The 24,325-nt window shown below is 47.6% G+C and overlaps 1 protein-coding gene across 2 annotated transcripts; it reads right to left on the reverse strand.

Annotated features, from left to right (window-relative positions):
• Positions 1-6,716: 6,716 nt before the first annotated feature.
• Positions 6,717-24,102, reverse strand: METTL9 (methyltransferase like 9). Of its 2 annotated transcripts, none has more exons than XM_032231206.1 (5): positions 23,628-24,102; positions 15,536-15,726; positions 13,658-13,867; positions 10,871-11,055; positions 6,717-7,569 (listed from the first exon to the last, which is right to left on the reverse strand). In XM_032231206.1, exons 1-5 carry the CDS (start codon positions 23,799-23,801, stop codon positions 7,367-7,369), a joined length of 963 nt encoding a protein of 320 aa, XP_032087097.1. In that variant the 5' UTR covers positions 23,802-24,102; the 3' UTR covers positions 6,717-7,366. The 2 variants fall into 2 exon arrangements, with proteins under 2 accessions (XP_032087097.1, XP_032087096.1); XM_032231205.1 differs by having other exon boundaries at positions 6,717-7,572; positions 23,628-24,100.
• Between the last annotated feature and the right edge of the window lie 223 nt (positions 24,103-24,325).

A 24,325-nucleotide genomic window follows, 5' to 3' on the forward strand; every position in this document is an offset into this window, starting at 1 on the left:
GGTGGAATTCACTATGGCCAACAGGAGAAATATTCTCCAGTCCAGGAGAAACATTTCTGGAGTGTTTTCCAACGGTTGGGAAGTGGCTAATGAACTGTTGCAAGTCGAGGACTACCTGCCTTCAGCTTTGTGGAGATAAAAATCAAAAGAGAAAACTGAGATGAAGCCACTTTAAAAAGAAACGACGACAATCAGGAAACCTACCTAAAGTCTTCAAACCTTGCTTTCCTCACCTTTGCCCCATAAGTTAAGGTTGGAACCTCTTCTCCACTCCCCACTCCCCATCCCTGCCATCAAAAGACCCTGGAGGTACATATTAACAGAGTTGGGAGGGACCTTGAAGGTCATCTAGTCCAACCCCAAGCAGAAGACCCTACACTGTTTCTGAGAGATGGCAATCCAGTCTCTTCTTGGAAGCTTCCAGGGATGAAGCTCCCGCAACCTCCAAAGGCTCCCCGTGGAGATTCGTCACTTATAAAGCCCTTCATGGTATTGGACCTGGGTACTTGAGAGACCGTCTGCTGCCAATTATCTCCAATAGACCGATCAGATCCCACAGATTAGGCCTCCTCCGAATTCCATCCGCCGGCCAATGCCGACTGGCGACTACCCGGAGGAGAGCCTTCTCTGTGGCTGCTCCGACCCTCTGGAACGAGCTCCCCGTGGAGATTCGAACCCTCACCACCCTCCAGGCCTTCCACAAAGCCCTTAAAACCTGGCTGTTCCGACAGGCCTGGGGCTAAAGAGCTGTTGCCCCCCCGTCTCGAATGGTATGACTGTTGTGTGTTTTTAAATTATGTATTGTTATGTTTCGTCTTTTTATTTTCTGTCTGTACCCCCCTCCCTGATTTGAATTGTGAGCCGCCCTGAGTCCCCCTTGAGGAAAAGGGCGGCATATAAATGAAATAAAATCAATCAAATCAATCAAAAATCAAAGGCAACTTCTGTTCCATGGGTTGATTGTTCTCACTGTCAGGAAATTCCTCCTTATTTCCAAGTTGAATCTCTCCTTGATCAGTTTCCATCCATTGTTCCTTCTCTGGACTCCATGTGCTTTGGAGAATAGCTTGACCCCTTCCTCCTCTCTGTGGCAGCCCCTCAAATATTGGAAGATGCTCTCCTGTCTCCCCTGGTCCTTCTTCTCATTAAACTCCCCTGGTCCTTCTTCTCATTAAACTAGACATACCCAGTTCCTGCAACTGTTCTTCATATGTTTTAGCCTCCAGTCCCTTAATCATCCTGGTTGCTCTTCTCTGCACTCTTTCCAGAGTCTCAACATCTTTTTTTATAGTGTGGGAACCAAAACCAGGTGCAGTACTCTAGGTCTGGCCTTACTAAGGTTTTATAGAGTGGTATTAGTGTCTCACTTGATCTTGATTGTATCCCTCTGTTAATTGCAATTTAGGATTGCATTGACTTTTTGGGCGGCCGCCGCACACGGCTGGCTTGTATTTAGCTGGCTGAAAAACGTGGAATGAGGGTGATGGGAACATTTTGAGCGACTGGTGATAAGGATCGGAATCCTGGGAACCAGCCTGGTTTTAGATCTTCTCCTGCCCCCCGTTAAAAGCCCCTGGATTGCTTTGCCAAGCTGCTCCGTGGGGATTTCCCTACCACGTCCCTGCTTTGTCTCCGTGTCCAGTTTCCCTAACAATGACCCGAGTTGTGTTTGTGGGAGACTTTCCTTGATTCATTTACGGGAAGGTTTGAAATTACCTGGCAGCTGAGTTTAACAAACCCTACCTTTCATAGAGGGAGGTGGAGGAGGAGGAGGAGGGGAGCTAAACTAGAGAAAAAAATGTTTTGTACAACATCCAAATGAGGCCAAAATTTACCCACAGAAACTTTATCCCTGTTTCTCCTTTCCTATGACTTGAATATTCTCGGCTAAAGACCATTCCCCTAGCTTTCTCCATGATTCAGCGTATCTGGGCAATTTGATCTCTAGTTCCTCTGCCTCTTCGAAATCCTGCCTGTATTTTTGGTAGTTCTCGATCCACATACTGCTGGATCCTATGGTGCTGGAGAAGACTCCTGCGAGTCCCTTGGACTGCAAGGCCATCCAACCGGTCAGTCCTAGAGGAGATCAACCCTGACTGCTCTTGAGAAGGCCAGATCCTGAAGAGGAGACTCAAATCCTTTGGCCACCTCGTGAGAAGGAAGAAGGACTCCCTGGAGAAGAGCCTCATGTTGGGAAAGATGGAGGGCAAAGAATGAGGTGGCTGGATTGAGTCACCGAAGCAGTCGGCATGAGCCTGAATGGATTCCAGAGGATGATGGAGGACAGGAAGGCCTGGAGGAACGTTGTCCATGGGTTCGCGATAGGTTGGACACGACTTTGCAACTAACAACAAAGGCCATCATTGTTCTACATTCAACTTCAATTCTTTTCTTCCAAAGAAAGGGGCAATTTTCTTAGAGACAAAGTTTTTGATTTCTACCACTGCATTTCCCCAAAAACTAAACTTGGAACCGTTCATTTAACGACCAAAGTTACAGCAGCACTCCCCCCCACGAAAAGTGACTTATTATTACCAGGTTTCACAAGGCCGCCCGTGGCAGCATTCCCATGGTCATGTGATCCAAATTTGGATGCTTGGCGCAACTGGCATGTATTTATGATGGTTGCGCAATCCCAGGGTCGTGCGATCACCATGTTTGATCATGGTTTAGTCCGGTCCCCGAACCCCTGAAAGACGCTTCAGCAAAATGATGACAAGGCTCACACAACACAGCAAACGTTCGTTGTTGTTAAATGTGGGGTAGTAAACGAACCTCAAATGTCAGCTGGAGTTACAACCTTTGCTAACTTCCAAACCATTGTTAACAGGGCAGGGTATGAATTCTCACCAACCTTATTCCGCGAATCCACAACTATGGGAGTAGAGAGCATGAATCCACGCGGTCCTTCAATCTCCTTTTAAAAATTCAAGTGAAAAAGATGGCTTGATTGTTTACATGTTTTGCGGATGCCTTCAGAAAACATCATTTCCCTGACTCCGTTTCTTAATTTCTCCTTCTCTACATTAGTTGGGAAGGAGAAAGAAAATGAATTGCGGCCATCTATGACGTTCATCGAAAGAAACTTAAAATTCTTTTGTACGCCTAGAAGCTCTCTTTTTTAGTATCCAATAGAAAAATAAACTTTTTTTCAACTAAAGGAAAATCGGAGGATTTTATTACTTTATTTTTGATCAGTTCATCATCTGGGGCAAGGGAAAAAAATATATAAAAAAACACCTTTATCCTTTGCCTCTCGGTAACACCCTCAAAAGCATCAAGCAGTTATCAGACAGAATTCCAGGAATGAAACTGCCAACGTCAAAGAAAGATTTCTCTACCTGGAAACATCCTTCAAATCGTTGGCCCCACCACCCTAACCCAGAACAGTAGGATTTTTTTCTTTCCTGCCATCAAAAACGAGATGCTGAATCTCAGCGCTGGACTCACCTGAAGCCGAGAGCCCTTTTAAGATCAAATGGGTTGGCGGGAAGAATGTTTGGCTGGAGGGGAAAGCACAGCTCTTGAGCTGGAAAGGGGACGACAGAAAAAGGGTGATGGGGAGGGACCGAGAAAGAAAGAGGCTGGAGGGGGGGAGGAGGAGGAGGGGAAAGGAGGGGGGAGTAGAAAGGAAGAGAGGAGAAAGGACAAAAAGAGCAGGAGGAAGAGGAGGAGGAGAAAAGGAGAAAGGGCAGAAGAAAGGAGGAAGAGGAGGAGAAAGCAGGCGAAGAAGAGAGAAGAGAAAAGCTGAAGAGAGGAGGAAGAGAAGAAAGGAGGAAGTGAAGGAAAAGAGGAGAAAGGAGAAGGTAGAGAAGAATGGGAAAAAGAGCAGAAGGGGAGAAGAAGAGAAAGAGCAGAAGGCGGAGGAAGAGGTGAAGAAAGAGCAGAAGGTGGAGGAAGAGGTGAAGAGGAGGAGAAAGAGCAGAAGAAAGAAGGCGAAGAAGAGAGAAGAAAAAGGAGGAGAAAAAGAGCAGGAGGAGGGGGAGGAGGAAGAGAAGAAAGGAGGCAGCAAAGGAGAGAGGAGAAAGAGCAGAAGAAAAGGCAAAGAAGAGAGGAGAAGAAAGGGAAAAAGAGCAGACAAAAGGAGAAAGAAAAGAGATGGAGAAATAGAAGAAAGGAGAAGGAAAAGAGAGAAGGAAGGAAAGGAGGGGAAGCTTAGATAACCAGTTTGGAGGTGTACAATGGCTTTAAAATTATGTGCTCAATCCATAGCATTGATTCACAACATTATTGATTTCCTAACTGCAATGATTTGATAGCTGCCCACCGAGGTTAAATAGCCCGTTTGGGATATTCTGGCTTATTCTTGGTTTGCTCCTGGACCTCCCCCCAAACTGCTGACCATCCCGTAGCAGCAAAGGAGGGACATCTTCCAAACCAAGAAGCTAAGAATTGCTTTGCTCATCGGATGCTAGCTTGCCAGCAGAGGGTAACTTAAACTAGCTTATATTTCAAGGTTAAGAGTTAGCAACTGATGTCTCTAGGCAAGAGAGATTGTAGACCTTGAGCTCTAGCGCCCCCTAGGGGGAAGTGGGAGAATCAGGATTTCAAGTTTTTCTTCCTTTTTACATCCTGGAAAGGTAAAAAGGGAAAGGTTTCTCCTCGCACGTATGTGCTAGTCGTTCTCAACTCTAGGGGGCGGTGCTCATCTCCGTTTCAAAGCCGGAAAGCCAGCGCCCTCTGAAGACATCTCCGTGGTCATGTGGCCGGCATGACTCAACACCAAAGGAACGCTGTTACCTTCCCAGCAAAGGTGGTTCTTATTTTTCTACTTGCATTTTTACGTGCTTTCGAACGGCTAGGTTGGCAGAAGCTGGGATACGTAATGGGAGCTCACTCCGTTACGCAGTGCTAGGGTTTCGAACTGCCAACCTTTCTGATCGACAAGCTCAGTGCCTTGACCACTGAGCCATCACGTCCCTGGGAAGGTGGCATTGCCTAAATACACAGGTGGCCTTCTGTGCAAACTCAAGGTTTAGCTCCATTGGTTAGTGGAGTGAATATACACACACAACATACACACAATTCCAGTTGAGAGTTTATGGAATCGCCGTTAGTCCTCCTGCAATCTTAACACTTTTAACATCATTTTCCCCTGAATGGAATTCCAGCATGCATTTTATTTGAATGTCGTTGCAGGAGGAAATGCAAAACTGGGGGCAGAAGTTTAGCATGCTCATTTCAATGGCCTAGGAAGAGTGGGGTGGTGGCCTAGAGGCGGCGCTCTCGCCTCACAATCAGGAGGCTGTGAGTTCAATCCTAGCTAGAGGCAGATATTTCTCTCTCGGCATGATGAGAATATATCTGCTGAACAAAACTTCTCATTGGTGATAGGAAAGGCATCTAGCCAGGAAACAATCTAGCTCCATTCAATTGCCCAGATGCCACCCCGCAAAGGATTTTGAGGTCGTTAAAAGGAGATGATGATGACAATAGCCTAGGAAACTGCCCCAAGGGATCCTGTCCTGGGCACCCCACAACACCCCCGATAGGCTTGAGGCAGCTTTTCAATGGCTGGAAGTTCAACCATACAAGCATTCCTTGAGCTACGATCAGAATTCCCATCGCTAAGCCAGGCCATTTTGAAGTGAGCAGCGCCTGGATTTTAGAACCTTCTTGCCAGTTGTTAAGCGAATCACTGCAATTGTTTGAGTCGTGTGGTCATTAAATGAACTTGGCTTACAACCCCCCCCCCCCCCAAGCCAGCTGCGTGATGATGTGACAACCCGTTTTAAAAACATGCTGAATTTTGATGACATCGCTGTTGGGATACCGCAATGCTCATAAATACAAGAACCGGTCATTAAGTCCCTTATTTCAGTGGCCTTGCAACTTTGAATACAGGTAGTCCTCGACTTATGACTGCATTTGAATCCAACGTTTCTGTTGTTAAGTGAGACATTTGCTCTGCCCCATTTTTTTGACTTTTCTATGGACTTTGCTGGACAGAAGGTCACAGCAACCGTCGTTAAGTATGAACCAGTGTTGCCAAGCGTCTGAAGCTGGATCAGGAGATCGTGGGGACCCCGCAAAAGGTCGTAACTGTGAAAAACGGGGCCATTGTAATTTTGAACGGTCGTTAAACGAACTCTTGTAGGTCAAGGACTACCTGTAATTGGGTAAACCCGATCAATTCATTTCAAGGCCCTCTTTGTGTGTCCATTTGTCTGTCCATCCCTCCATCTCCAAGTGAAACTGAGATCCCCTTCGGCTAAATAGCAATAGGCCTTAAGACTTATATACCGCTTTATAGTTGCTTTCCAGCCTTCTCTAAGCGGTTTACAGAGTCAGCCTATTGTTCCCCCAACAATCTGGGTCCTCATTTTACCCACCACGGAGGATGGAAGGCTGAGTCAACCTTGAGCCAATCAGGATCGAACTCCTGGCAGTGGGCAGAGTCAGCTTGAAATTCCTCATTCTAACCATTGTACCACCCCAGCTTCCTTCCTTCTTTCCCTTCGCAGCAATAGAAGAGTTGTATACCGCTTTACAGTGCTTTTACAGCCCTCTCTAAGCGGGTTTACAGAGTCAGCATATTGATTCCCAACAATCTGGGCCCTCTTTTTACCGACCTCGGAAAGATGGGAAGGCTGACTCAATCGGGAGCCAGTCAGGATCGACCTACCAGCAGCCGGCAGTCAGCAGAAACAGCCTGCAGTACTGCATTTCGACCACTGCGCAACCACGGCTCTGAAAACCAAGCTTTTTCTACAAGCACCATCTCAAAAAAAAGTTTTATTAGCGTGATTAAAAACATGTGCTGAAGAGACCAACAGATCAAATCATTTCAGGGACACAGAAGAAAAGGAGAGGAGAGAGTCTCTAGCCGGACGTTTGGACCAATCCAGATTTCCAAGTTGAGCGGACAGACGATTCTACTGTCGGTACTCGGGGGGGGGGGGGGGAACCAGCCGGGCTGGCGTTATTTCTTGGGCATCTACTTTGACCAGTAGTCCTAAACGGCTAGGTATAAAAATATTTCCATTTCATTAGACACGTCTCGGGTTTTAAGAAAACCTTAATGGAGAGAAACCTCGGGTCTTTTAAAAAAAGATGTCCTTTTTAAAAAAATAAAATAAAAATAAAAACAAAACCAAAAAGGAGGGGGGAGAGAATGTTCCGAAGAAATTAGTATTTTTTTTTCCTTTTTTCAGTCAAAGAAGTCCACTGAGATTAGACAAACCACAAACATCCCTCTTCCGGGAAGGAATCATTCAATTAAAAAACAAAACCACCAAAATCAACCAACCCCAAAAAATAAAAAATAAACCAACCCCCAACCGAAACCCCCCGAAACCCATCCAAAGAATCAAAATGGTTTCATTTGCTGGTGGCTTCCGGCTGGACTCCCAAGGACCCGACGAATTCAAATCGGTCTAAGGACGAAGACAGCGTCATCCAGGACGTAATAATCGTTGTACATGTCGCCTTCGCACAGGTACGGTAGTCTGGTGAACGCCTCGATGGCGAAGCCGGCTTTCTTGAGGACCTCCGGCAGGCTGTTCACCTGCTCCTCCCACGTCTGTCCTTTGATTTCCAAAATTTCGGATGGTTTATCCCACTTGCCACCTACTGAGAGGAGAGAGGATTTTGTTAGCTGCGCATTTCCCAAGACGGAGGGCGAAGGTGTTCTGACCGAGGCTCCCCGAGAGCATGGAGCAAACTCCTGGTCCCGACAAAAACCCCTTTTATTAACTGACTGTGAATTCTGCTCATTCACATCCAGCAAAGTCTTTCAAGGGAGGATTTACGGTCACAGACCTTCTCTGGCTTGGAGAGCTGCCAGGACGATATCTGCAGAACTTGGCAAGGAGTCTTGGAGAGTTACGAATCAATTAAGCGAACTAATCATCTCCTGCAAACTCCACTCCCCCTTCGCTCCTATTTTATTTCCTCTGGGAGGGGCCATTCATCATCCACCTGTGGCCTTACTCCCAAGTCGACCCCTCTTCTTCAACTGTTTCCTTCGTCTGGCAAGGGAACAGGCTCCAGCTGTTCGTCGCCTCACTGATGTCTGACTCCGAAGGCAACTGATAACTGGCATACGGCCCTGGCCCCCTCCAACACAGAGCCCTCATCAGAGCCTTCCCCAGATTCCAGGACTGGCCCTTCCTCCTCCCCAACCTCCTCACTATCCAAATCTGCCGCCAGCTCTGCTGGCCACTGGCGGGCCACAATGGAAGGGATGCTGTAAGCGGAATTAAACAGAAATGGGCATTGTCTAGGGCAGGGGGCTCCAACCTTGGCAAACTTTATGACTTGTGGACTTCGACTCCCAAAATTCCTCAGCCAGCACACAGCTTTTTGCAAAAGGCAATTGGACTATGTGGTTTTTCTTTGAAGATGCTTTGCTTCTCATCCAAGAAGCTTGTTCAGTTCTGACTGGATGGTGGGGAACGGAAGGATTGATACTCCTTGCAGACAGCTGGTCATTTGCATCCTTTTAGGTTGTTGAGGCCAATTGGAGGTTCCAAGAAGGCTACTTGAGTGGCCCTGAGGGCACAGATAAACCTCCAAGCGACCTCAAGGACTCTCTAAAAAGATGCAAATGATCAGCTCTGCCTGCAAGGAATATCAATCCTTCTGTTCCCCACCATCCAGTCAGAGCTGATGAAGCATCTTGGATGACCGACAGCTGGTCATTTGCATTCTTTTAAAGAGTCGTTGAGGCCACTTGGAGGTTAGTTTGAAAGAAGATTGGTCGAAGAGGCCATCTATGTCCAAATTGGAGAGCCTTCTCTCAACAGAGGAGGAGGGATGTGACATCATCTATCTCCCGTCTACAACACGGTCCTTTCAACCGGTCCAAGAAGGCTCTGCATCCATTTGCGCCACTCAGGTGACCCTGAGGACACAGATAAACCTCCAAGTGGCCTCAACGACTCTCTAAAAGAATGCAAATGACCAGCTGTCTGTCCTTTTTAGAGAGTTGTTCAGGCCACTTGGTGGTTTTATCTGCAGCAGTTCCAAGGAGATTCCACGCCCATTTGCACCACTCGGGTGACCCTGAGGACACTGAGAAGCCTCCAAGTGGTCTCAAGGACCCTCTAAAAGGATGCAAATGACCAGCTCTGCCTGCAAGGGATATAAACCCTTCCATTCCCCCACCATCCACTCAGAGCTGAAGAAGATTCTTGGATGACAGACAGCTGGTCATTTGCATTCTTTTTAAAGAATCCTTGAGGCCACTTGGGGGTTAGTTTGAAAGAAGAGGGGTCGAAGAGGCTGTCTATGTCCAAATTGGACAGCCTTCTCTCAACAGAGGAGGAGGGATGCGACATCATCTATCTCCCGTCTACAACACGGTCCTTTCAACCGGCCCAAGAAGGCTCTGCATCCATTTGCACCACTCAGGTGACCCTGAGGACACAGATAAACCTCCAAGTGGCCTCAAGGACTCTCTAAAAGGATGCAAATGACCAGCTCTGCCTGCAAGGAATATCAATCCTTCCATCTCCCACCGTCCAGTCAGAGCTGAAGAAGCTTCTAGGATGAGAAGTGAAATGTCTTTAAAAAAAAACCCCAGAAAGTCCAATTTCCTCTTGAAAAAGCACCTTTGGGACAAAATGGGAATTGTAATTATAGAATTGCGAGAGAAGACACCAGGGGCCAATCAAGTATGATTGTTGGGCACAAATAACCAGGAACATTTGTTGGGTTCAAAGCACGGACACTGTAAATTATAATTGTCGCAACCTGTACACAAGCATCTAGTCAGCTAATGATCAGCGCAAAATTCGTACTAGGTAAAAGTTGACAGAATTCAAAAAATTGGGCTGGAGTTGGGTGTTTTGTGGCAACGCCGTGACTCTAAACTAATGACACCTTTAACTCTGCCTGCGCTCCTCCTACAATGATACAATGCTCCCCCCTTTCTATATCCGAACAAGCATTTGATTACAGGAAGTCCTCGACTTACGGCCAACAATTGCGCCCAACACTTCTATTCCTAAGCAAGGCAGTTGTTCAATGCATTTGCCCCGTTCTGCGACCATTTTTGTCACAGTTAAGCGGATCGCTGCTAAGTGAATCAAAGTTGTGAATCGTGCGGACGTTAAGTGAATCTGACTTTGCCTATTGAGTCTTCTGGTTCGGAAGCCAGCTAGGAAAGTTATAAAGGGTGATCTCTTGACCTCGGGACAGTATAACCATCCGAAACACATGCCAAATTTTGATCATGTGGCCACGGGGATGTGGCAATGGTCATTAAGTGTGAAAACTGGTCATAAGTCACTTTTTCCAGTGTTGTCATAACCTTGAATGGTCACTGTTGTGGCCCAGCAGGAGCCGTTGGAGCTGCAAACAGACTCCGATAGCGAGGGACCCTCTGAGTCGGCTCTGGAAGATATGGAGGACCCTGGACAGGGTTCAGACTCCGAGCAGGGATCAGAGAGGCTGGTTGGCCACCAGGAGGCGCCTGAGGCATGGAGCAGCGGTGAAAGCCAAAGGGAGTTTGTCCCTGACGTCAGGCCCCGGAGCAGTGGGGAGGAGCTAAGGGAGTTGGTCCCGGACGCCAGGCAAAGACGGGCAGATAAGCGCCGACAGCAACTACGGAGATATAGAAGATAATTGGGGCCAGGTGGTTGTGATTAGGCTCCTCCCAAGAGAGTATACAAGAAGAGACTTTGGGAGGAGGCTGTTTGCAGGACTCAACTATTATACTAAAGCTGGAGAAACTCTGGTATGTATTTCTTATCTGCAGAAGTCTGGGTTGCTGCCAAAGTCTTGTCAGTGTGTTAATTTACTGTGAATAAATTGTCTAGCAGTAATCTTGTGTCGGCGTGACTCACCGTACGGAGGGGGGGGGTCAGAACAGGTCACTAAATGGATGGTTGCAAGTTGAGAGCTATCTGTATCTGGGAGGCCTTACCATTTTCCACGTACGGGTGAAAAGGCAGAACCAGTGCCAGAATGACTCGGCCTCTCGTGGGTTCCAGCACACTCCTGATGTCTTTCAATACAGTCAGTGGCTGGTCACAGCGATCCAGGAGGTTCAAGCAACTGATGACGTCATACTGGAATCCCGTATTCTGCCATTCGTTAATGCCAAGCACTCTGCGGAGGGAGGGGAAGAAGCGCAGAATTATACCTGGGGTCAGGCCTGCAGTCGTATTTGTCATTTTCCTTTTAGGATCTCTGGCCTGCCACCCTCTCTCTTATTTTACTACGCTGTTTCATTAGTGGGGTAATTGGGAGGGAGGAATAGTAAGGAGCAGAATGTGTTGTTTTCAAAATAAAACATTCCTTTCTAGAAGCCCAAGATTTCCCAATCTATTGATCTCAGTTGTCACTACCAGAAACGGTAACTAAACATCGCTGTACAAAGGAGGTTGATTGTATTCCTACTGTCTTCTCTAGGTAGGCAGTTTTCAGTGACGTGCGGTGAGGTTTATGACTGGTGAGGCAGTCCTTTCCCCCGACATCCCAATGTCTAAAGCGCTTTCTTTCTTTCGCCCGAGGTCAGGCTGGGCTAGTTGCTGCCAGAGTCCCCAATGGATGACTCTGCTTAACTGTTTAAAAAAGCCTCTAAAACAGTGCCCTCTACAGGAGGAGGCAAGAGAACCACGTGCCTCATCTACATAAGGAATTTTTCAGCTTTTAACCCTTGCTTAACTCTGCTTGAGTGATCATAAAGTCAGACTAGATGAAGCACGTGGTTCCCCTGCCTCCTCCTATAGAGAGCATTTTTTCAGAGGCTTTTTTAAACAGTTAAGCACTAAGCAGAGTCATCCACTGTGACTCTGGCAGCAACTAGCTCAGCCTTTTTCCTTTTACATTTTTTTTTCTTTTCATGATGACAGTGGTGAGGCTCTGCCTCCCCTGACTGCACGTCACTGGCAGTTTTATATAATGCAGTTTGAGCAAATAAAGGTTCTGGTACTGAGCACTGAATGCATAAAGTTACATGAGATACACAAGTATTCTAGCTGTTCTCAATGTGTGGGATGGGTTATGCCTTAAGGGATAGGAGGATTTGATAGGAAATTAATTAGGCCCCTTTACCACAGAAGCATTTTGTTAAAATAGAATTACAAACAGGGGTTTCTGCCTTTCAGAAATGGTTGGAAAATCAATCCTTCAAAGCTAGGATTCTCTTTACTAGGACAAAATCTGTACTGTCTCAATAAAAACAAGATTTCATGTTATATATTCTTTTCTCACTGGTTATGCAAAAATGGGACTATTGATTCCAGGAGAATGCAAATGACATTTTTTTTTCCAGATTTAAAAAAATAAAAAACTGTTGAAGGAGAAAAAAAAAGGAGTAGAATGTGTTGTTGTCAAAATAATGCCTTCCTTTCTAGAAGCCCAAGGTTATCCTTTGTCTCTGCACCTGACCGGAACTAGATGGGTGAAAATGTCAGCGTGGCAGTGGAAGATTGGATAATGTGATGGACTTGTGGGGGGAGGGGGCAAGATCACGAACTTTCAACTGGGTGGGAAAGCCCAGGAAGCTTTCAGATTCAGGTTTTCCACAGATGTGCCAACATGTCTCTCTTAATAAATTGGAACTTTTGAGGAAAGCTCTGCCTTGGACTCTGATTTAATTCTGGATCATATTTGGAACGCTGACACCTGGTCAAGGGTAATTCTTCACTCCTCACTCAACCTGAGAATGATGCAAGAACAACTTAACGCTCTCTCTAGTGGCCTTGCTGGCAAGAGGTCTTGGCGTTCAACAGGACAAGGCCAGAGTCCTCCCCGTTCGGCTGATTCTCCTTAGCTTTTGGCCAAATGGAAGTTTCAATTTAATAAGGAGAGAAGCAGGCAAAGGAGTCCAGCTGGTGGGAGAAGAGGCAGACCAGCACAGATATGGGGCTGAGATGTGGGGGCCAGGGTGGAGAGGATTAGACGTGGAGGTCAGGGTGGGGAGACTCAGACGTGGAAGCCAGGATGGAGAGACTCAGATGTGGAGGTCAGGATGGAGAGACTCAGATGTGGAGGTCAGGATGGAGAGACTCAGATGTGGGGGCCAGGGCGGGGAGGATCAGACATGGAGGACGGGGTGGAGAGACTCAGATGTGGGGGTCAGAGTGGAGAGACTCAGATGTGGAGGTCAGAGTGGAGAGGCTTGTATGTGGAGGTCAGGGTGGAGAGACTCAGATGTGGGGGCCAGGGTGGAGAGGATCAGACGTGGAGGCCAGGGTGGAGAGACTCAGATGTGGAGGCCAGGGTGGAGAGACTCAGAGGTCAGGGTGGAGAGACTCAGATGGGGAGGCCAGGGTGGAGAGACTCAGATGTGGAGGTCAGAGTGGAGAGGCTCGGATGTGGAGGCCAAGGTGGAGAGGATCAGACGTGGAGGCCAGGGTGGAGAGACTCAGATGTGGAGGTCAGGGTGGAGAGGCTCAGATGTGGAGGTCAGGGTGGAGAGACCATGGTGGACAGAGTGGTGCTTCTCAACCTCAAAACTTTAACATACATGGACTAAGTCTAAGGATTTGTTCTTTTGTTCTTCAACTACAAAATTCTGCTTCTTTCTGTTTACCTAGTTTAGGGTTAGGTAGTGTAAGGAATGAGGAAGTTGTCTTTTTGGACACCCCAATATTCTAACATCAGCCTTGGAAAACACAGAAGACCATCAATATGCTCTAGGGTGGAATGAAGAATTGCTAAACATCTGTTTCGGAGAGAGATGGTTGTCGCCTCAGGACCCTACCTGTATTTCTTCTTTTGAAGCTGCCAAATCATGGTCTCCGACAACTCGGTCACGTACGTTTCCTCAAAGTGGGGACTCATGACTTTGGTGACTTCACCATCTCCAGCTCCTAAATCGAGAAGTCGGCGCGACTTCCAGTCTGGGTTGATTTTAAGCAGTCTCTGAAATTGTTCAGGTGAAAACACAAACATGGAACCTCTTTCCAGCAAGCTGAAAGGTTAAAGATGGGGAGAGGTGAGTTTATTTTGGAAGGGGGCAAACGGGAGGCCGTGTTTTCTTCAACGTTGGGGACATGAAGGGGACCGATCACTGCGGAGAAACCAAGAGGAGGGAAGGAAAAGCCTTCTCCAGAATTAAGACATTGATGGAGTCATCTCTAAAAAAGGTTATACGGATCGTCCTTGACTTGTGACTGCAATTGAGCCCACACATATCTCATTTCCCCAAAATAAGACCTCCCCAGGTAATAAGCCCAATTGGGCTTTTGAGCACATGCGCTTAAATAAGCCCTCCCCGAAAATATTTAACCGCATGCGCAGTCAGTCCCCGCCGTTTCCTCTGGTTGCTTGCCGTGCAAACAACATGAGGTAAGGTGGTGAGGCCGTAGGGAGAACAGCAATAGCAATAGCAGTTAGACTTATATACCGCTTCATAGGGCTTTCAACCCTCTCAAGCGGTTTACAGAGTCAGCATATTGCCCCCAACAACAATCCGGGTCCTCATTTTACCCACCTCGGAAGGATGGAAGGCTGAGTCAACCTTGAGCCGGTGAGATTTGAACAGCCGAACTGCAGAACTGCAGTCAGCTGAAGTCGCCTGCAGTGCTGCATTTAACCACTGCGCCACCTCGGCTCTTAGGAGGGGGGAACATGCCCCACGGACCCCATACGCCCTTTCTAATGGCCGCTCCCGCAACCCTAGCCAACCCCCCCCCTTTGTCACGCTAATGGCCACCGCAAAAGCTATTAGCGAAGAACAGGAAGGAGATGGTAGCGACGGGACATCCAGTCGCAGAGGGGTGGTCGAGCCGACAGCATGGAGCCATGTCCTGGAAAGATGGCTGGACGGCCTCAGAACATGCCAACACAGCAGCGGACATGAGGTGGCCACGCTCGCGGCTTCCTGCACCTCAAAAATAATAAGACCTCCCCCAAAATAAGGCCAAGCGCTTATTTCGGGGACGGGGGGGTCGAAAGAAAATAACAGGGGAAACATGGTACTTCAATAATGACATCCAGGGCTAGTAACCTTTTCAGGCATGGCTGGACACAACACACAAAGGCCACATTATAAATCAATATACCTCTCCATAAAAACTGGCCATTTCCTTTTAGAAATTAACTTTCTGCTAATTAGAGAGGGCACAGAAGCCATCCAAACATATACAAGTAATCCTCAATTTGCCACCATTCTTTAGTGACCATTCAAAGTTACTGCATCAAGTGACTTACGACCGGTTTTCACTCTTACGACCGCTGGCGCCTCCACAGGGTCAGGTGATCAAAATTCTGCCTTGTCATTTTATTTAGGACGGTTAAAGGGGTCCCGAGTTAGTTCGAACCCCTTTCGCAACCTTCTAACAAGCAAAGGCAACGGGGAAGACTTAACCCTGGGAATAATTTAACGACTGCCGTGATTCCTTTAACAACGGCAGCAAGGTCGTAAAATGAGGCAAAGCTCACTTAAAACTGCCTTGCTTAGTGGTGGAAATGTTAGGCTACGCTGTGACCTTAAGTCAATGGATGGCGCTTATTTTGCTGGAGAATGTCATTCCTAGCTAGTCTACTAGTAACGGAATATGTGCAAAAATTGGGGTTTTTTTTTTAACCCCCCCCCCCCCCTTTAATCAAACCCAAGAGGCCAACGTCTCACACTTACCCATTAATGGACGTCCTGGACATGAACAGGCTAAAAACAGATGATACAAAGGAGTGATAAAGTTGAATGAACAACCAGCCAGATTTCTCAATGCTATTGTTTAAGAAGATCCGTGTCCCTTGGTCAAGGTAACTCTGGATGAAGAGAGGCTGGAGGGATTCACACAACTGCTCCGTATTGCACAGATACCACTAGGGAGAGAAAGAATGAAGACTGGTTATTTGAGATGTGCCAAGCCAGAAGGCGCATTAGAGGGCTGCGAAAATATCTACAGACCCCTCGCATCCTGGGCATAAATTGTTTCAGCTCCTACCCTCAAAACGATGCTGTAAGGCACTGCGCACCTGAGCAACTAGACACAAGGACAGTTTTTCCCCCCAATGCCATTACTCGGCTAAACAAATAATTCCCTCACCACTGTCAAACTATTTACTAAGGCTGCATTGCTATTACTATTAATCTTCTCATTGTTCCTATCACCCATCTCATCCCACTTGTGACTGTATGACTGTAACTTTATTGCTTGCATTCTTACGATTTATATTGATTGTTTCCTAGTATGATTTGATTGCTTATTTACACTCTATGGCTATCATTAAGTGCTGTACCATATGATTTGTGATGAATGTATCTTTTCCTTTATGTACACTAAGAGCATCTGCACAAATTCTTTCTGTGTCCAGTCACACTTGGCCAATAAAGAATTCTATTCCATTAGATGGAACAAGAATTGCCAGGCAATGCCTATGTTTTGCGTGCAGAAAATTCCCAGCATTTATCGTCTGTAAGAGTGTTTCTCAATCTTGGCCATTTTAAGAAGGGTGGACTTCAACTCCCAGAATCCACCAGAAGCACCCAGTTTGTGTATCCAAAGTCCCAACATCCATTCTCAATATCTCAAAGATCAATGATGGGAATCTTAATTGGTTCCTGCCAGTCAGCACGGACAATGGATCGGCAGCCCCACGACGTAATAGGCGGCAAATACATTTAACAAACACATAATTTTAAAAATACAAATAAGTCAGTTCCCATGTTTAAGATTGCCGAGATGAGCTGCTAGTCAGAGTAGCGAACACTAGGCTGTTAAGTTAAGCCAAAAGTTTAAAAGTTAACTTTTTAACTTAACTGGCTAAAAAGTTAAGCCAAGGAAAGGATGCCTTTTTTTGAACCTCGGTTGATAATTTAAGAGGGCAAAAATTGCTATGATCCTTCAGGAATCTATTTCAACATGTTGGTAACTTGTATTCGCGGTAAAATCAAGCAGAATAACAGAATCGGAAGGGATCCTGTAGGTCATCTAGTCCAACCCCCTGCTCAAGCAGGAGACTCTACAACATTTCTGACCGATGACTGTCCAGTCTCTTCTTGAAAACGTCCAGTGATGAAGCTCCCACGACTTCTGATGACAACTTCTGTCCCTTTGGTTGATTGTTCTCCCTCCACTCCGTTATGCGGCACTAGGGATTCGAACCACTGAACTGCTGATCTTTCTGATCGACAACCTCAGCGTCTTAACCACCATGTCTTCTCTGGGACAGCCACTCAAATATTGGAACACCGCTATCATGCATCCCCTGGTCCTACTTCCAGATTAGATAGATGGTTCTCCACCTGTGGTCCACGGACCCATGATGTTGTCACAAGGCTTGAGAAAAATGTTATGATTTAAATTTTGAGCTTCGCCTTGGGGATTAAGAGCCGAGATGGCGCAGTGGTTAGGGTGCAGTATTGCAGGCCACTTCAGCTGACTGTTATCTGCAGTTCAGCGGTTCTAATCTCACCGGCTCAAGGTTGACTCAGCCTTCCATCCTTCCAAGGTGGGTGAAATGAGGACCCAGACTGTGGGGGCGATATGCTGACTCTGTAAACCGCTTAGAGAGGGATGAAAGCCCTATGAAGCGGTATATAAGTCTAACTGCTATTGCTATTTGTGGGCATACAAAGGGCATTTAAAGGAAGTCCGTGCTAAAGGAAACAACTGAGAATCACTCAGATTATTTGTTAGGCCAGTTAATCTTCTCAGCAAGCTGATATCCCTGTTTTCTGACTGAGGCTTCCCGAGAGCAGGAAGCAGACTCCTGGTCCCGACAAAAACCCCTTTTATTCATTGACTGTGAATTCTGCTCCTTCACATCCAGCAAAGTCTTTCGAGGGAGGATTTACGGTCACAGACCTGATCTGGCTTGGAGAGCTAGGAGGCCGGTATCTGCAGAACTTGGCAAGGAGTCTCAGAGAGTCACAAACCAATTAAGCGAACTAATTTGTCTCCTGCAAACTCCATTCCCCCTTCGCTCCTCTTTTATTTCCTCTGGGAGGGGCCATTCATCATCCACCTGTGGCCTTACTCCCCAGTCGACCTCTGTGCTTTAGCTGTTCCCTTCGTCTGGCAACTCTGTGCATGCGCACACTGGGAACAGGCTCCAGCTGTTCTTCTGCCTCACTGATGTCTGACTCTGAAGGCAGCTGATAACTGGCATACGGCTCTGGCCTCCTCTCTGCCTCCGACACAGAGCCCTTATCAGAGCCTTCCCCAGACTCCAGGACTGGCCCATATTCCTCCCCAACCTCCTCACTGTCCGAATCTGCTGCCAGCTCTCCTGGCTGGCCACAACACTCTGCTCCAAAAATCAATGGGGACTGGGAACAGGATGCATCTTAAAATTGGATTTATTGTTTTGAATTCGAATTACGGTTACAGTCCCTTCACACATCTCATTACCATTTGGCTTTGGACAAACCTGGAATCAACACCTGGACACACACACACCCAATTGATCACTCCTGATGGGATGTTTTTTTCTCCCCTTTCTGGCCTAGATGGGGCTACCCAGAATCTGGCTCTTTTAAAGCAATCTTAGAAACATCAGCGAGGCCATTTTACAGTTCTTACACTTCTTGTCAGGAAATGTATTAATCTCTTGACTGTAGGGCTTCCTGCTGTTCTAATTATCTACTATAAAAGCTGGTAAGTCTTCTGTGCTTTTCTTGAGAGGGAGGGAGGGAGGGATTACAAGACAGGGATTTGCTTTACAGAAAGGATCCCAGCCACACAAAATTCAGCAGCGAAAGGCTGAGTTACCGTCATAAATTGAAAAAGGCACAATAATGCAGGGAAACGTCCAAAGTTTCAATCCCATTGTTATTCTGAGACAGCAGGGGTTTTTTAAAAAAAAAATTCCCCAGGTTTATAATGGATGAAATTATAACTTTCAATGATCACCTGGATAATTTGACGGAAGGGACAAGACTGTGTAAGATGTTAATATTATTGTTCTGACTGAGGCTTCGATGAAAATCCTTTGATTAATTTCCTGTGAATTCTTATTCACATCCAGCAAAGTCTTTCGAGGGAGGATTTACGGTCACAGACTTTATCTGTCTTGGAGAGCTGCCAGGCTGATATCTGCAAAACTTGGCAAGGAGTCTTGAAGAGTCATGAACCAATTAAGTGAACTAATTGTCTCTTGCAAACTCCACTCCCCTTTCGCTCCTCTGGGAGGGGCCATTCACCGTCCACCTGTGGCCTTACTCCCAAGTCGACCCCTGTTCTTTAGCTCTTCCCTTCGTCTGGCAACTCTGCGCATGCGCACACTGGGAACAGGCTCCAGCTGTTCCTCTGCCTCACTGCTGTCTGATTCTGAAGGCAGCTGATGTGGCATAGGGCTCTGCCCCCTCTCTGCCTCCGACACAGAGCCCTCATCAGAGCCTTCCCCAGACTCCAGGACTGGCCCAGGTTCTTCTCCAACCTCCTCACTGTCCGAATCTGCTGCCAGCTCCACTGGTGAGCCACCATAATTATGATTGGGAGCCTGACACATCAGCCTGACTTGGTGTGTGGGTTGTCATTATCTTACAATATGTGAGAAAACGAATTTAGAATTAACAGGAAAGGTAGGACTACTAGACACACCAAGAACCGATATACAATTAGTCCTCAACGTACGACGACAGTTAAGCCCAACATTTCTGTTCCCGAGCCAGACGGTTGTGAAGTGAATTTTGCAACTCCTTCACGACAGTTCTTGCCGCCGTTATGTGAATCACCGCAGCTGTTAAGTTTGTAATGGTTGTTAAGTGAATCAGTCTTTCCCATTGGCTTTGCTGGTCACAAAACAGGTGATGGCATGAGTCCAGGACACTACAGCCGTCGTAAATATGAAATCAGTTGCCAAGGATCTGGATTTTGATCACGTGACGATGGGGATGCTGCGGCGGTCGTAAGTGTGGATCCAAAGTCGCTTTCTTCTAACTTTGAACTGTCTCTAAGTCGACCTGTACAAGCAGTTGAAGCTTAATATTAGGTCATATCTCTGCAGCTGCCAGGACTTCCTTGATCCTGTCAGGCCTTATTAAGACTTAAGATGGAAGACCATAAAGATATCCCAAGGCGGTAGACTAGATTTAGAAGTAAAAAGAAAAATTCCAGAAGGGGGGTGGGGGAAGGAATGGTAAATGACTATATGCTGTTGCCAATAAACCATGCATGGATCCAGTTAAATCTTCCATTCTCCAGACGGGGGAAATCATTGTTTGGTTATTTGGCTTCAGAACAGTTAAACTTCACAATTCATTTTTTGGGGGGATTTTATCTGCACATTGCAGTAATATATATTAAATCCAAATAGGTCATCAAAACGTCGTTAGCCAAATGTAAGGAGCCTTTAACTCCTTTGATGAATTAGCACAGGACTTCAAACATTGGCAGCCGGAAGGCAAGTGGGAATATTCATCCAGAAGGGTCACGAGAAGGTTTTCCTGATGAACTAACGAGGAAAACTGGTCGCTGGTTATCCATTTAACCTTTCACGGTTACAGGTAAGTCCTTGAAGTTACGACCAGAACCCAGACGGAAATTTATGCGGCTAAGGCAGTGTTTCTTAATCTTGGCGACTTTAAGTCCTGTGGACTTCAACTCCCAGAATCTGGTCGCCAAGGTTGAGAAACACTGGGCTAAGGGAAACGTTTGCTGAGCGCGTTTGTCCCGTTTTACGGCTTTTCTTGCTGCAGATACCGAGTAAATGATTGCGTTTGCTAAGTGAGTCACGCGGCTGTGAAGTGGCTTGTCAGAAGAAGGTTGCAAAAAAAGAGATCGCGTTGACTCTGGAACACTGCGACCGTCACAAATACGAGATGCCAAGCACCTGAATTTTGATCGCATGACCCAGGGGAAGTTGCAATGGAAGCTGTGAAAATCGGCTGTAAGTGACTTTCTTTCCAGTATCGTCGTAACTTTAAATGGCCACTAAATGAACTGTTGTCGTAAGTCGAGGACTACCTGTACTTGTTGCAGCTGTTAGAATACTGACCCAGTCAATTCTATTATTAATAGTATGCCAAGAAGAAAGACAAACCCACAAGCTTAAAGGGTAACAGCTCTCATTCAATGAAAAGTAAAAAGTGAATGTGGATTCCATTTTAGAAACCCATATTAAAAATCCACAATAGGACAGCTGCCCTTTCTTGGCCTTGGATGGCCTTTTGACCCATCCAAGCCCCCTAAAATGGAGAGACTTCAGATAATATTTATATCTAACTCAGTGGTGGGATTCAAATAATATAACAACCGGTTCTCTACCCTAATGACCAGCAGGGTAGGTGGGGCTTTGTGGTCATGTGACTGGGTGGGCATGGCCAACTCAACATCACTCACGTTGACGGGCGCTTCGCCTTAGCTGTTATAATGTAATAAAGGTTAACCAGAGAGGCAGTTTCTATAAGCAGGGCAATAAAGATTCAGATAGAAACAACACCAGAATGTTTCCTTCCTGCCTTCCTTACAGGATTAGCCCTGTAAAGTGGGGAAAAAACAAAAGGAGATTTCTTCCAACAACCGGTTCTCCCAACTGCTTAGAAAGTTACCAACCGGTTCTCCCGAATAGGTGCGAACCGGCTGAATCCCACCACTGATCTAACTCCAACTGGCACAAGTGGAATACCCATAAATCATGTTTCTTTCAAAGTTCCAGCTTTTTAGCAGATGTTGGCCCACGTTTAGGACCTGAAAACATTTACACTTATTCAATTACTACTAAGTGTCAGGCATACAAATAACACGCAGTATCAAGATCAGAGCTGTCCAGATGTTTGTGGATATAGCTCAAATAGTAATACTTGAATGTAGAAGACTTATAAGGGGGGGGGGAAAACCCCAAGGAAATAGAAGAAGATGGACGAGACCAGGGACATCAAATCAGAAAAAGAGCACCTAACTTTAAGACTTGTGTACTTCAACTCCCAGAATTCCTCTGCCAGCCATGGGAGTTGGAGTCCATAAGTCTTAAAAGTTGGCAAGGTTGGACACCCGGATCTAACTAAAAAGGAAGAATTAAGGGGGGGGGGGAACCAATGAAAAGATGTGAGAAAGAAACAAGAAAACAATGGAAATATGAGTGAATAGGTGGTATTAATGACCTATAGAAAGTATAAGGCAGTCAAATGCTACATGGAATTCAGAATGCTGGGAATTTTACTCCAGAGAATGCTAAGTGGGACAAAACTCTTTCAAGAGAAAAGCACACAAAAAACATCTTTCTTGACATTTTCACAAGTCACGCTCTTGCAAACTAAAATTGGGGGAAATGCAAATTAAGTTCCTTCTAATTTACACCACCCCACTATCCATCCACAGCAGGGGCACCACTAGTGCGTTAAGTCTTAGCGGTCTTCGCCAGCCCTTTCCTGCTTTCCTGCTCCAGACCCACCAAAGTGGGATGAAGGAGTGGGGAGGGCTGAGAAAATGTCTTACGTTGCCCTAATTGCTTCCAACCCTTCGGTCACGGAGCCTATAAAGACGTGTCATCCGATCTATTCTTTCCCAGTTCGGATTATGAGCTGCTATTGTTTATTCCTCAGGCTCTGCTCTTCGTGTTTGGGAGGGGAGAAAGCAGAGGGGAACCACGGGATCACCTGCCTTGATCACCCATCCCTGTCTTTGACCCTGGGAACTTTTCACCTCCTTGCCTTGGGGCTGGGGAGATTCTCCATCATCCAGGTCAGGGTTGTGCCAAAGGTGTGTGTGGGGAGGATGTCCTTCCCAAAAGGCAACTAGACTTTCTTGGGGTTTCTTCCCCCCACCCTTTCAAAATGTTTTGCTTCTTATCCAAAAATGGAAGCAGCTTCTTGGATGAGAAGCGAAACGTTTTCGAAGAAAGAAAGTAAAAAGTCCAGCTGCCTTTTGGAAAAGCACCTTCCTGGCTTGTCCTCCAAAGGAGGAAAGCAGCTGGATCACCACTCTACAAGAAGAAATGCCCCAGCACAGACTTCCTACTTCCCTTTCCTCTTCCTCCCTTTCTCCTTCCTTCCTTCTCTCTCCTTCCTCCCTCATTCCCACCTTCCCTTTTTCTTTCTTTCCTTCCCCCTCCCTTCTTCCTTCCTTCTTTCCTTCCTTCCCACCCATTCACATTCCTTCCTTCTCTTTCCTTCCCCTTTTCTCCTTCCTTCTTTCTCTTTCCTTTCTTCCTCCTTCCTTCCTTCTTTCTCTCTTTCATTCCCTCCCTCTCACCCTTTCCCTTTTCTCCTTCCTTCTTTCTCTCTTTCCTTCCTTCCCTACCACCCTTTCTCCTTCCCCACTTCTTCTTCCTTCCTTCCGTCCTCATTTTCAGACCTCTGACTTTGGGTCTTCCCTCTTAGACCAAGGGGGTGAGAGAGAGACTCTCCCCTTCCTGAAGAGGACCCTGCTGAAGGGGAGAGGATGTCCAACCAAGGGGTGGTGGTGGTGTAGCATTAAGGCCAGACCAGGCTTGACACCCCCAAACTGGGGGTGTCGCGCCCCCCCCCCGCTCAATGGGCAGCGTCAGGAACTCCTTGGGGAGGGGGCCTTCGAGTTGCAAGGGGCGTCCTGAGGGTTCCTCCCTCCACCCCCTCCGAACCTGTCCCAGATATTCCATACAAAATAAAGGCTGGGATTCTTGAAGCCCCCCACACACACACATTTGCAGGGAGGGGGGTATGAAGACCACAAAAGGGAGGCGAGGAGAGGGGGCGTCTGTCTTGGTAAGCCCCCCACCCACCCAGGCTCTCTCTCCTCAGGCTGGCCCCCTCCTCGCTTTCCCTCGTGGGGGGGAGGGGGGAGGGGAAGGGGGGGGGCTACCTGCTGGTTCTCCTTGTCGCCCGGCGCTGCGTGGCCGGGGCCGCTCATCATGTTCGCGTAGAGAGAGCGGGATAAAGGGCTCCGGAGGTAGCGAGCGGGGCCAGACCACATCCTCCTCCTCAGCAGCCACAGCGAGACGGCGCAGCAGCCCAGCCAGGCCAGGCAGAGTCTCATGGGGGGAAAAAGGGGCCGCGGAGGAGACGGGAAGAAAGAGACGGGCGAGCGATCACCCCCGCCCGCAACCACCGCCTCCTTGCTCCATGGCGGCGGCGGCGGAGGAGGAGGAGGAGGCGGCCAGAGCCAGCGCGGAGACCCCCATTTAGCGCCCTCACCGGCGCGCAGCCGAGGCCGGAACCCGAGGCCCGCGGAAGGGGGGCCCGGCCGGACAGGATGGCCAGGGACACGCACGCGCCCGACGGCCGCCTGCTCGCTCTTTCGCGCCGCGAGCGCGCTCGGGGCTCCAGCCGCCTTCCTTCCGCGAAGCCCTCGGCGCGCGCCTGCGCATTCGCGCGCGCTCCCCCCACCCCTCTCTGCCCCGCTCCTCCAATCCCGGAACGGCCCGAGCAGCGCCGCCCGCCGCACAATGCCCTTCGCGGGGGCGCGCCTCGAGTGGGGAGAGCGTGCCCGAACGCGCGCGCACGCATGCCCGCCCGAACGCGTTCTTTTCCTTTCTTCCTGCACCCCCCCCCCCCGGCTCC

This window comes from Thamnophis elegans, chromosome 14, assembly GCF_009769535.1.
Source record: "Thamnophis elegans isolate rThaEle1 chromosome 14, rThaEle1.pri, whole genome shotgun sequence".
Classification (NCBI taxonomy): Eukaryota; Metazoa; Chordata; class Lepidosauria; order Squamata; family Colubridae; genus Thamnophis; species Thamnophis elegans.

What these genes read in the sequence shown, in the direction of transcription:
- METTL9 (XM_032231205.1), bottom strand. Translation starts at nt 23,801, where the DNA reads ATGAGACTCTGCCTGGCCTGGCTGGGCTGCTGCGCCGTCTCGCTGTGG. An exon ending in GCGACAAGGAGAACCAGCAG is followed by an intron (nt 15,727 to 23,627) that starts GTAGCCCCCCCC and finishes TTCTCTCCCTAG; the next exon opens with TGGTATCTGTGCAATACGGA. An exon ending in TCACCCGTACGTGGAAAATG is followed by an intron (nt 7,573 to 10,870) that starts GTAAGGCCTCCC and finishes CTCTCCTCTCAG; the next exon opens with TAGGTGGCAAGTGGGATAAA.